At 36.9% G+C, this 13,543-nt stretch overlaps 1 protein-coding gene across 1 annotated transcript; it reads left to right on the top strand.

Annotated features, from left to right (window-relative positions):
* The first annotated feature begins 3 nt into the window (after positions 1 to 3).
* LOC146482426 (coiled-coil domain-containing protein 167-like) lies at positions 4 to 6,130 on the top strand. The gene is made up of 4 exons (XM_085107268.1): positions 4 to 95; positions 1,454 to 1,548; positions 2,340 to 2,392; positions 4,706 to 6,130. Exons 1-4 carry the CDS (start codon positions 75 to 77, stop codon positions 4,807 to 4,809), a joined length of 273 nt encoding a protein of 90 aa, XP_084963394.1. The 5' UTR covers positions 4 to 74; the 3' UTR covers positions 4,810 to 6,130.
* Positions 6,131 to 13,543: the final 7,413 nt, after the last annotated feature.

The raw sequence follows: 13,543 nt of genomic DNA, 5'->3' as shown, positions 1-13,543 counted from the left end.
TACCGTCCTTTGTTGCCTGCTCGTTTTATACACTGACGACGAAAAAGTCACTTTTAATTTTTTTTAATAGTAAGATGCCAACAATCGTTAGCCAGGTAACTATAAAAGGATTATATCAGACCTGTATCAAAGGTTTTAGTGAATTTAATCCTGAATCTTTGACTTGATACTTTAACACTTTAAATTTATCAATTATACAATGATAATTTGAACACTGCTAAATAATTTAAGCTTAAAGATTTTAAAATATCCTTTTGATTTTATATTTTTTTTCTGATTTAATTTTTAATTATAAGTTCTTTTTCTCCTCTTATTTAATTATCACTCCTTGTATGGTTTTCGTTGTTTAAGAATACGTTTAAAGGGATTAAGTATTGAGCCCCCTACTAGAAGCTTATTATTACTGTAGGTTTAATAGGCCTTATCACGGTTTCCGACACCATTTTGACGATTAGGTAAACACGTCTTTCAGAAATAACAGTGTTAATTTGTGTGGGATTTCAATGTCAAATAATTTTCATAAAACATCGCTTCTGAAAAATTCACGAATTGGAAACTTTTGGCACTAGGTAAAAGATTTTGAGAGAAAAAATTGGAGGGATGTAGCTGTGCCAGAAAGCGTCCAGTCATGTTTTGAACTTTCCATACATTTCCCTGTATTTTTCCGCAAACTATTTTTAGTAGCAGTTCACGGCTGGTTCGCTATAAGGCAAATGTATGGAAATGTCAAAACGCAACTAGATACTTTCTAGCACAGCTACATTCCTCAGTTATTTGCTGTAATATCCTAAATGCGTAGTGCCTAAAGTTAATTTTTCAGAAGCGATGTTTCATGAAAATTATTTGACATCGGATTTCCATACAAACACTGATATTTCAAGATGTGACTTTGCTTACTCATCAAAATGGTGTCAAAAACCTTGAATATCCAAATCGCATGGCGTACTGCTGTGCGATAATAGGAAGTCTTGGAATAAAGCGTGGGTAGTCTAGAGGCAGGGGAGCTGGGAGTCTGGGGAATGAGGTTGGCATGGTGGCCAGCGTAACATTTCCTTGGTATAGGTGCACCAGTGGCTGCTCGGTTTAGAACTTTTAAACTCTCGGCATATCTTTGGTGGGGGGACGTACATGCAATGGACCCTGGGTGTTGAATGAATGTTCTTGCTTTTAATGGCAGTTGATCTGAGACTCAGCTTTTTGTGTTGCTTAAAGATTTTATCAGCACAAATTCGACTTGCTGTCTGTTTTGTGTACAGTTCATATCCAGCCTGTACGTAAACAGAAAGTTCCATTATTATCATTGGAAAAAATTAACATAACTTTGTCCTTTTCAAAGATAGCTGCCTTTCCTCAGAATATTAAGGACATATAATTTGCATGTAAATCTTTGCAGAACTCTGCTGAAAGCAAAGCAGGTGGTTAGACTGCTCATTTTCATTTATGTCACACTTAGATTGAGGAACTTGAAAATAACATAAAAGCCTCAGAAGATCAAGTGGACATGATTGACAGAAGTCTTCGTCTGAGAAATCTTTCCGAGGATGAAAGGTACAGTATGGTGGAACCACTTTACGGTTGTGTTCATCCCAAAGAAAAGCTCGCATATTTTCTCCTGCATTTATACCCCACTTAAATATATAGACACCGGTTAAAATGGACAACAGACATGTACTTCTACTTGTCTGTGACCAGAGTAACAAGCTCTCATACAAAGTTTAAACCACACTTTATATGGACTGTGGTCATTTGCACCCTGTATAAATTGTTGAATATTCAGTCTCCATGCATAACTGAGCTACAAAGTGAAAAATTATTCTGTGCAGAGTAAAGTCACACTATTTTATTTTATGATTGCATTGTCAGTCACGTTTGAAGCACTGAGCATTAACATTAATTTTAGTGTGAGACTACAGTAATTGAATGAGCATAAGGTTTCTTCAGCTTGAACTCCAGTTGCAGTCAAGACATCATAACCATTGACCGGAATGTGGAAAAACAAGATCAGACTTTGATCTCAGTTCTACTTCACCAGGTTAATTTAAATTAGGCTTTTAACTCGTCTTGTTTATCATCATCAATATCATCGTCTGAGTCATCCATCTTAAGCTGAAACTCCGCATCTTCTTGAAGGGCTTGATCAGCTGACGGCATCTTGTAATTCAGGAAATAGATGAGATAAGTGGAAGGTGGGGGGGGGGGGGGTGGGGCTTAAAACCATAATAAAATGTTTGTTTACAAATACTGTAGATGGGCTTATATAACCTTGGGGGCTTATAAGCAGCTGGGTTTATAAGTTCCAGGATTTTACAGTAATCACTTCATGTGATTGTTCATTTTAGGGAAGATCTGGAGTATAAGATGAAGCAATTGAAAGAACAAATTAGAGAACATGGTAAGAACTCTGACACCGCTAATGATGTTGTGTTATCAATTTTAACAAATTGATGGCAGTTTTCTATGGTCAATCCTCTGCCTTTTTAATATCATAAACAGAATGTGATGTCATAAAATGTTCAAAACTCAAGTGGAACAAAGAGCCGCAGGTGGGCAGTCTAGACACCGGCAAGTTTTGAACATTTTATGATCTAAAAAAGTACAGACCATAGAAAACTGCCATCTGTCTGTTTTTCATGGTAACATGAAAAGTGTACAATTGAAATTGGCTTTATGTTAGCTGTTAAGAAAGGGCATGCATTTCGTCCTATCCGCAATAGCTACAAGCCAATCAGCATGCAAGAATTTCAACAGTTATTGTAAAAACAGTTTTTTTTCTAATTTTTGAAGTTCTGATATTTCTGGTTCCATTTGTATGTACTGGATACAACAATTTAATAGCAAGAACAAAATTCATATCCTGACCCCATGGAAGCAAGCCCATCACCAGAAATTCCTAGGGGGAGGAGGGTTTGAAAAGCTAAAAGTTAAGAAGCAAATTAGTAGAAAGCTAAACTGGAATTTCCTAGGGGGAGGGGGGATACAAAACAAAAATCCTTCCCGTGGGGGAGTATGGATATTTTTTAGAACTGAACAATGTAATTTAGAACCAAGATGAAAGTTATTATGTTCTGTCTCTTTTTTCTGTCTCTTTTTTGACAATATATTTCAAGAGACGCTATGCCTCTGTCCATTTTAGTGTTTCAGACCTCTCAGAGAAATGCAACTGCCGTCTGTTCTAAATACTAGAAATAAGTGACTCGCAAAACCTTGCGAAGCTGGGGCTGGGTGGAAAGCTCTCTTTACTCGTATTGTAGCATCAAACGAGGAGATTAAAAGCTTTCTGAACATAGCAACTATTTTGATGAGCGTGGTCTTTTCGAGGTTCCACAGGCTAGTTTAACTTGCGGTTGAAAATCTATTTCTGACAAGACGAAATGTACAACGTGCGTGAAGCGCTGTCGTGTTCGATGAATTTATTTCCCACAGAAAATTATTTTATGGCGGTCACAAAACGTGTAATTTCTTCAGTCTTTCACTTCAATCTTTCACAAAAAAGATTTCTGGAAGAAAAGGAAAAGATTCTGGAGAGATAGTTCTGTATCCAGTGAATATTTATGAACATTGCAGTTGAAATTTGATCCAACACGCAAACTTTCCCAATGTATGCAAATATTGCTCCAGACGACGCCAGACAGTCTGACGTCATTCATACTTTGTTTTTCACTGTTGCTAGGTAACAGTGCGGACACCTTCAACGAAATATTTATATAAACGTGTAATTTCTTATAATAATATAGAGTAATAGGAGTAATATATAGAATAATTTTTTAATAGACTAGGGTTTAGATATAACTTAGGAGTATGAATTTTTATTACATTATTAGCTTGAATCTTTTATTAGTTGACAACGTATTTTTTATATATTTTTCAATTGGTGTAATCTTGGGCTCATTTTTTTTATATTTTTATTGTAACATTGAATATTTTTATTTTTTATTTGATGAATAAAGACATATTATTATTATTATTATTAATATTATTGAAGATTTCATTTTTGTTTTCATGAATTATTTACATAACTTGCGGACACGGGTCTGGGCTAGTTATGTTGCAGTCAATCATTTTCATGACATATTTCAAACAATTTATATGTATTCATAGAACTTCTTAACTATATTTGCTTTCTGGTAGATAAAATCCATTTCTGACAGCAGGGCTGTCATTAAGAGGCGGGGGCCGGGGATTTCCCCCGGTTACTAAGAACGTGGCCCCCAGCTATTTTCATAGGAAAATAGAAGAAAAATAGAACCAAAAGAAATTCCTAGCTGTTTGATTCCCCGCCTGCTTGTTGTATTTATCCAGCAACTTGAAATCTTAGTGACAGCGCTGCTGACAGCGTTCAATAAGAAAGGACAGCTCTTTGTCAGTGTTTGTTATTGAGCTTAGTCCTTTCCTTAACTCCTCGTGGTAGCCTCCGAGAAAGTCGAAAACAATATTGATTTGTTAAACGCTTGTGTTTTTATAAAGTTGTTTGATGCCTGCATGTGTATTTTTCCTGTTTCTTAGCTATTTTGTCTGCAATTGTGCTAACTTGGCAGACAGCGCCTTGACAAGTAGTGTCCAATTATTATTATTATAATATAATTATTATTATCATCATCATCATCATTATAATTATTTGCTGCAAGGACTGTCCACTGTCAAGAACATGTAGATTTTACCCACAACAATTTTCTAGCATTTGATTGTCTTTGCTGTTTGTTTACAGAGAAAGACCTTGGAGTACTGAGGAAAGAAAACAGAAAATCCATGGCTGTTTCTGTTGCAATTCTTGCCCTTTTCTTCCTTGGATACCTGTTACTAAGCAACTAACTTCAAAATCAAAACAGAATGTTTACTTTATGTTTATCGTGCAATTATAGGTAATAAGAATATTTTTAAAAAATTTAAAAGAATATTAGCCTGCGTAGCTGGCAGGTTTTTTTGTTCGCTTTCGTTTGTTTGCGCCAGGGTAAAAAGGCTTGGCGATTTTTCAGTGGTTTTTCTGCGCTCTCTTGCCGCCAAGACTTTTGACCCCGCACAAACAAAACCGCTAGCTTGGCAGGCTTACAGAATATGGAAGAGAGCTATTTAAAAAGAGTGAAGGGAGAAGCTATGGCCAGAAATACGTAGGTCAATGTTATGAGGCTTACTCTAAGGCACGTGTTCAATGGCTTGAATGTTGAAATTTTGTATAATGTTCAGTTGTACCAAGATGTATTATTCAGTCTTATACCCATGCCAAACAATTTCCTTTTTGCACAGAAATTGAGCAGTCGAGGCATTTTTGGTAAAACTCGCCCCATTACCTTCTCGAAAAACAACAACTGTTTTATGATAATTATTATTATTATTATTATTATTATTATTATTATTATTATTATTACACCCATTTTGAAATCACTGGTGATCTTTACAATCTGAAAGGCTCTCAACAGTGCGATTTATTCCCAAATTAAAACATTTTTTGTTCTAAATCGCATCCTTTCTTTAGCCCATTAAAACGGAAATGAAGTAACAAAAATAGAATGATAATATTGACAATGATACTCTGTGATTTCAAAATAGGTGGTAATATTAAAGTGGTAAATTATTGAACTTTGTGTTGTGCAGTTTTGGTCTGAAATCATACTTGTGATTTTAAATCAATCTCGCCCTGCGCGCTCATTCGATTTTGAAATCACACATATGATTTCAGACCAAATTGCACTCTACTCAATTCAATTGCCATTATTAATGATAATATTTATCCAGGGAGCCCACTCGCCTTGGCTGTTTTTAGTGGGAATGGGGCCCTGCAACTTGAAAATGAAATAAAAAATAAAATTACCTAAAAATGATTTCACAATATCAAACGAATTTAAAAATAGCTAAACAACCAGAGAGTGCATCATTCACAAACTTTTTAGCTTTGCCTTAAAAAGGGACAATGATTTGTTGTTTTTAACGTCATTTTTAAAAATAGCTGTGAAACCTGCGTGGTGACCCCATTTTCAAACTACATAACGTTTGCCAACAAGTGTGAATTAAAGTAATCAGTAGTCTTTTAGGATAATTCTGTTGTTACAAAATACCAAAATTTAGTGGGAAACCTTATAACAGGCTTATAGAAAATGCTGGGCTAATAATAAAACAGACTTTAATGTGATAAACAGGTCCTGGAGTAATAAATGGAAAAAACTGTGATATTTCATAGCAAGCAGTACAGAAAATCGTTCTTTTAGAAAAAAAAGTTGAAAATGTAGTAGCCTTTGGACTTGCGCGTTGTTAAACAGAATTGAACCCCTAGCTCTATTCCGTTCAACAACGTGTACATGTAGCAACACTTTGAAAAGGTAGACTTTGGACTTTGAATTGAATCGCGTGATCGATATTGAAAATTGTTAAATGGTATGATTGTCAGCGATGAAAAATATTCACAACGCATTTATTTTGCTTTAATTGGTTCCTGGGACATATAACTAGTTACGAAGCGTTGAAATAATTATGTCATTGTCTAGTTGGAAAAATGTTACAAAAACATGAATTGATGCACTTTTTTCATAATTTACACAATTCTCTCACAATGATACTGATCAATTTTATTTTCTCCCAGGCCCGTAGCAGGGGGAGGGGCAGAGGGGGCTTGAGCCCCCCCAGAATTTTTGGAAGTTACATAACAATTCGCCAAAAAATAAATAATTAAACCAAATTAATGTGCAGTAATCAGTCTTGAACTCTGACGCTGCAAATACCTTTTCGCAACCCTTCAAAAATGTGTTTACTACCTGTCAGAGAAAAATTCTCCCACAGTCAGATTCTTACTGCCCGGTTCAAGCCAAATTTTAAAAGAGGAAGAAAAATTTGTTGTCGTTTGTTTACATCCTCCTTCAATCGTGAAATGGGCCCGGGGTAGCCAATCGATAAAAATTGATATCGGAAAATCATTCGATAAATCGATATCTATCGATAAATTGAACTTAAACGATATCGATTTTATCGGTCAATCGATGAAATTCGATACTCACACGCCGACGAAGTGTTAATATTATCGATCGTATCGGATTCATCGATCGTTATTGAATCGATAAAATTATCCTGTTTCCGTTGAGGGAGCGTTTGATTGTGACTCTTTAAATCTAGATTTCAAAGGCAGCAATGAAATGATTTTGACAAACACTGTACAAGAGACCAAAGAGACTGCATTATGATTTTCTTCCTGATTTTATTGTTCAATTAACCGGGTTCGATTACAAACGTAAATTATTTTTCCTTTTCCGGGTTCTCGGCTTCAAGATTGTCGTCTAAATTTTTTCCCTCCCTTTGTTCCGTTGGTTTTGAAACCGCGTTTTAACCTAAGAAATATGGGGAACAAGACGAATAATTTAGATTACGAGCCCAAGGGCGTCTAGATGAATTGTTCATATCTTTACTCAAAAAGTCACGAAAATCTTTCCCTTTAAAGACTGGGTGAAAGAGCAACGAGCGTGCGATTGTGTTACATCAGCAAAAAATAGGCAGTCTCAGACTGCATGTGTCTACTGTAGTACTGGTAAAGAAATGTGATATAAAAGAATTGAAGAAAAGGGAAATAAGACTGAAATGAAAACGAAGAGGGAGGAGTGGAAATAGGATAGAGATAAAAAAATGGTTGTAAAAATGTTGTACAGAATACTGGTGAGATTGAGATTAAGCTGGTATCGTTTACCACAAACATTTTGTATGAAGAGAACTGTAACTTTATTCTAACATAAACAATATATTACATAATCTTACAACGTGAACCACAACTTTGTACTGAAAGCAAGGCAGCAAAGTTCTAAACATAAATTAATGAAAGCAAAGTTCTAATCTGAAACGTAGGCATAAAATGCATATACTGAACTTATGAATGGCAAGTATCATTCTTTAACCCTTTGACTCCTGTCGTGTTTCCATAGGTTTCGCATAAATTAACTTTTCCTAGAGCGGTTTAAAATGCGCAGCAGATAAATAAATATCGTTGGCTTCCAAAATTAACTGCATATTAAACTGGAATGATTAAACAAATGTTTTCTGACGTAAAATAATATCGTTACTATTAATCATTTGCCGAAAAACACACTTGAACGCAAAAATTGCTAAAATTCACGGCATGTTGATGAAGACCTTTGGTATATCAAATTTCAACCCGCTTAAGCAAATTGTCCTTGCTAGATTACGCATCTGTCGCTTCTCAAACGCATATATGAATTGACAAAGACACAAAAATCAACAAAAAGCTTTTCCAGCAAAACATTTTATTGAAATAAACGATGCATTTGCTATTAGAGGCCAAAACTTTCAGGTTTTTTTTGCGTGCGTGCAAACACGCATGTAAAATTTGAAGACACTCCGTGTTTGTTCAAATTTAAGCGATCATTCGCAGTAATTTCGGGCGTTTTTGCGATGAAAATTACAGAAGTTACAGCATTCTGGTTCAAATCATCACTTAAACTATTTGTAAAAAGCAAATCAACATCGGAAAACATCATTTACCGTATTGTCGCCATTGTCCTGATCCGGAAGTACAATCGCTTAGAACTCGGTCAGTCGAGGATTACCGTCGGCTTTCGATAGGATTCCATTTGGGATTCCTGTGGCATTTACACTCTTACACTCTTTCACTCTTTCACTCAACCCGATGACATAGTGTCTACGCTTCTCTAGAAGCCGTAGACACAATAAATAAAACAGACCACGGATCTTTATCGGATTACAAATACAACACACGCTGAGTAATACTAAAAGTTTGTAGAAAAGATGAAGCAATTTATATCGTTTAACGAACAGGGAAGTTGTTTAAGTGTCTCTGCGAGTTCAATATCTTTTGGTGTTGCCGTTTCGAAAATTGGAACTTCAGTTTCGATAAAATCGAGAGCCCTGATTCAAAAATCGATAATTATCGATTACTCACAACGAAATCTTTTATCGATTTTTATCGAACTTCGAAAAAATTAATCGATTTTTATCGATTGTTATCGAATGCTATCGATTATCGATTTTATTGATTGACTACCCCGGGAATAAGAAAACTTAAAATGGCAGTGCACGTAAAAGAAACGGCAAAATAATGTACCAAAAAGTGTGATGGAGGTGTAAAGTTACTGGTTTACTTACTAAATCTACTGGTTTTTTTTTTATGTTCTCGTTGCATCTTAAACTCCCTAATCAGTCTGTTTTTTTGGGTGACGCGGGGGGTGGGGGGTAGTTTTGTTTAACCATTTTGCTAAGCCCCCTCAGTTGTTTTAGCCTTGCTACGGGCCTGTCTCCTGATATAAGAAGCTGATTTGTTTCAGTTGGCTGTTGAAGTTTGAGCTAGTTATTTTTATCTTATGATTAACAGATAATTTCTCCTGTCATGAATTCGGTGTAAAACGGGTGTTCCATGATTTCTATACACCTCCGCGGAAACAAAAAAAAAACACTAACAGAAAGCCTGAAATATAGCCTGGAGTGATGGGGTATTTTCACTTACTCTTCTCTTCGGAATGAAACATTCAACAGAGATTTTAATTTGTTGCCAGCATTCCACACACGAAAGCTCCACATCTAATTGAAGTTTAATCGTGTGAAGTTTAAATCGTATAATCAAAGCGCTCGGTGTGCGCGAATTCGTGAATGAAACAGGTAAATGTAATGATACATGTATTTTGGATTATGTCTAAGCTTTGTTATTTGCTTATTCCTTGCCGAATGAAACTAGATACATGTGAAAGAGTTGGTTGCCTTAATAATTGCACTTTTGACTAATTGATTAAGCAAAGTTGAAATGACTTTGCTGTAAGATAAGCACATTCATTAGTTTACAAGAGCTTATTTTTCACTCAGTATCCCACCTATACGAGAAATATGTTTACTACAAGCTGTACAAGCTAAGATTTGCGTGGTAGAAACGTATTGTCCTTTAGCAAGTGTAGAACTACTACCTGTGGGCCACGCTCCTTTTCATGTTTTTTCCGCCAAGCAATGGAATGCTCTTCCTTAAAAATTAACAAAAGAGTATTTTTTTTCTGATTTCAAGAGACGTGTACAAAGCCTGGATACTCTTGCCCAGTAAAACGAATTTGTAAAATTATAGTAACCAGTTTCAATGGCTTATTTTTACTTTTACTTATCTTTTTTTCTGGAGTTGTGTTGTTTCTGTTAACGTTGCTTATTTCTCGGAGATATTAAGGGCGAGTTAAGGACGATTTAGACGGTACAACTTTTGCCTACTAGCTACTCTCGCATGCGATTTCTAAAGCGCGCGCTGCTTGCATGTTCCATGCTCCTAGAGAGACGCACGAAGTAGAGAGCGACGAAACAAAAACGAGGGGGACTAGGGGAGAGAAAAAGAGAGAAAGGAGAGGAGCCTGTTATCATTTTCTTATAACCTCATGCCGCCCACTTTTTCCAAAATGTGTCAACGTGTCAAAATGTCAAACTTTTCATTCTCACAGGAGACCCAAAAGTCTGGGAGACTATTCTGTACACGCAAAACTTAAATCATTCCTTTTTTGAGGGTACAAACCACCGGGAACTGTTAAGTGTGGAGGTGAACGATGTCAGGTCTGTGAATGATCTTGCCACAGGGGACAGTTTCGAGTCAACTAACACTTAAAAGGCCTATTCAACCAATTATGAACTAAGTTATAATTCTAGTAATGTTGTCTATTTGTTGAGTTGTAAAGTGTGTGGCATTTGAGTCATCTCTGTACTACCCCAGGGTGAAGTAAGAGGAACGTCACGTGTGTTCCAAAATTTGTTTGAAAAACGATAGCCAATAAACCTTTTATATTGTTTTCGGCCTGCTGATGTTAGCTTTTTCACTGAGTTTTTGTCTTGTTGAAACGAAATAAACTTGTTATTCCTTGTTTTGTTGTTCTCTTAAAATGTTCTCGCTTACTGAAAATGTTGGGAAAATAATAAGCACCCACCACCCTCGCGAAAATAAGCGCCCACCCTGGAATAAGTGCCAACCCTTATGGGACCAAAATGAAATAAGCACCCAGTGGTTAATCGAATAAATACGTTAATCAGTGTATAACATTGACAAAGATAAAAAAATTAGTCAAATTTTTAAACTACGGCCGGTTTGGTCCGTTTAAAAAGAAAACGATCATAGCCAGACAAAAACCAGCTTACGGGCCTGCAGTGTATGTTAAACCAGTGCTAAATGAGCCCATGAATTTCCCACAATCAAGTGGAACTGGGAAAATGTTGCCCTAGTCATCCACGAAAACGATGTGATACCAATACGATATCGTTACTGTGCGCCTAAATGAAACTCGTGTATCCACTTGCTCAGTCAATTATCAATGAGATTCACCTCCCCCCACCCCTTCCACCCACTCTCACCTGGGGTAATTGGGGAACTTGTAGACCTCAAAGGGGAAATACTCCCACCATGACAAATATCCAAAGAATGCCCCTGGGATTGGTCACGCGGCTTGGAAATAACTGAGCCATTAAATGAAAAGCAAAGTACGTAGTTTTTCGGCTCATCTTCTGAGAGCTATTTTATTCACCTTTGAAGTCGGTTGTTTTGGAATGTTCCTCCACAGTTTGCAGCGAGTTTTCATCCTGGAGCACAATCTGCGGAAACAAACGTCGAACAAACGGAAATAAACATTAGAACCTGCTTAGAAACTCTCAGTTGAAAAACAACTTTAAATTACAAGCTGCATGTTTTTGTACCTCGTCTGTTGTGGACATTCTCAGGCTTAAAGATAAATTATTGTGAAACGTTTGTCTTGGTTGTTTGAAAGCTGAATACAACTTTGAAGAAGGCCAAGAAAAATCGATGCTCGTTCTTTCGAGGTTACAACTTTTATGGATTGTCATACCGCTACTGCGTGATTTACGGCCAGGACTAGAAGTAATCACCAATAAACCCCGTGTAACAATAGAGTTACCCAATCCAATCCAATCCAGCAGTCATCGTCATTATGGGTTATGGGACTTTATGGTAAAATGAGGCAATCATTGCACCCTAGAGCAGTGGGGTGATCTAAAACTCCGAATGATTTACATATTTTCACATTTATCAACTCTTCCGTAATTACAGTAAAACGCGACATATATAATTTGCAATGGCAATCCGGTTTTATCCCAGATTAAACCATTCGCCAGCACAAGGTGCTCAGAGGCGGTCGGTCGGTGTTTGCAAGATGCAATGTTGGTTGAGTGAGTGCCCGGGAAGGGGGTGGGGGGGGGGGATTGGTACTCCCATATGAGCTGCATAGGTATGTGCTACTGTGAAGGACATGATCTGCAGCGAGTTTACTCTCGAATAGGGTATAGAAATCAGAGAGTTTTGGTCTAGAACAGGGTATCATTTCCCGCGAAACTAATCACTTGATTGAAGAATTTAGTCCGAGAAAGTTTAGGTTTAGGATCAATAGAGTGGGGATTTTTGGTAATACTCTAGAGTAGGGTTGCCGAATTAAAAGTGAACATGATCTAGTGTAGGTCAAGGTTCTAGCGGTACACCCCCAGCTAAAATGCGTGCCAGTCGCAGTTATCGAAGACTAAATGGCGTGATCGACCGAGTTGAAAACGGTTGCCCTACGGCCTCTGACTTGCACATTGTTAAACGGCGAACGGAGGCATACGCGATGCACGAGTCATGCACGGCGTCTACTCGTCTGAAACTTGATGCACTATAAAATAACTCGTGCTCTGCAGGCTAGTTTTACAACGTGCAGCAACATGTTAAATCGAGTAAACGACGCTTAAAATGTAGCCTTTCGACTACAGCTGTTTCGACAAAGGTCGTACAAAAAAGCGTAAAAGCGTACGCGACAATGCCGAAAGGTAGTATGGGAAATACCTAAAAAAACTTCAATGATAGTCAAAATTTATATTGCCTCGACCGTACGGCGAAGACTTGAGATGGCGGGCAATATGGATTCTAAGCTTTTATTGAAATTTATTGGGTATTTCCCAAACTACCTTTCGGTATTGTGGCGTACGCTTTTAGTCTTTTTTGGACAACCTTTGTCGAAACAGCTGTATATCGAGTATCGAATCGCGTTATTGATATTGTAAATTGTTGAAATGGTATGATTGACACCAACTTAATAAGCAGTTGCGAAGAGAAATAATCTAAAAAAAAAGAGCAAGGCTGATTTCACGGTCAGGGAAGTATACTATCCAATATTTCGAAGGGCACGGCCTTTCTCACCTTCAGGATATGTTTGAGACTCACACTGTGGCAAGAGACGCCACAATTTAAAACAGTTACAATAGATACCTAAAAAACAAAGGCTTGATTAGATTTACATCAACAAAAACGTTACAATTTGAAATTTGAAACAACAATTGGTCAATAGGCATGACCAACAACATGGAAAACAAAAACCAAAATACGTCACAGTGAGAAATTAACATAAATTAGGGAAAAATGTTCATGTGTCATCTCTCCTATTAAGAACTAAGGGTTCAAGAGTTTGACCTCTGTCGATGAGGTATTCCTCTCTAGCTTTGTGTACACTGTCACGATAAGATTTAATGAGTTCTAGAGGAATAAGTCACATGTCAGAAGCGTTATGGTCGTTAGTAAGAAAATGTTCTGAGACTATGCTGG

The sequence above is a fragment of the Pavona decussata genome, unplaced genomic scaffold (genome assembly GCF_977016875.1).
Source record: "Pavona decussata unplaced genomic scaffold, jaPavDecu1.1 SCAFFOLD_46, whole genome shotgun sequence".
In the NCBI taxonomy this organism is placed as follows: domain Eukaryota; kingdom Metazoa; phylum Cnidaria; class Anthozoa; order Scleractinia; family Agariciidae; genus Pavona; species Pavona decussata.
This window is presented reverse-complemented; position numbering and strand designations above follow the sequence as displayed.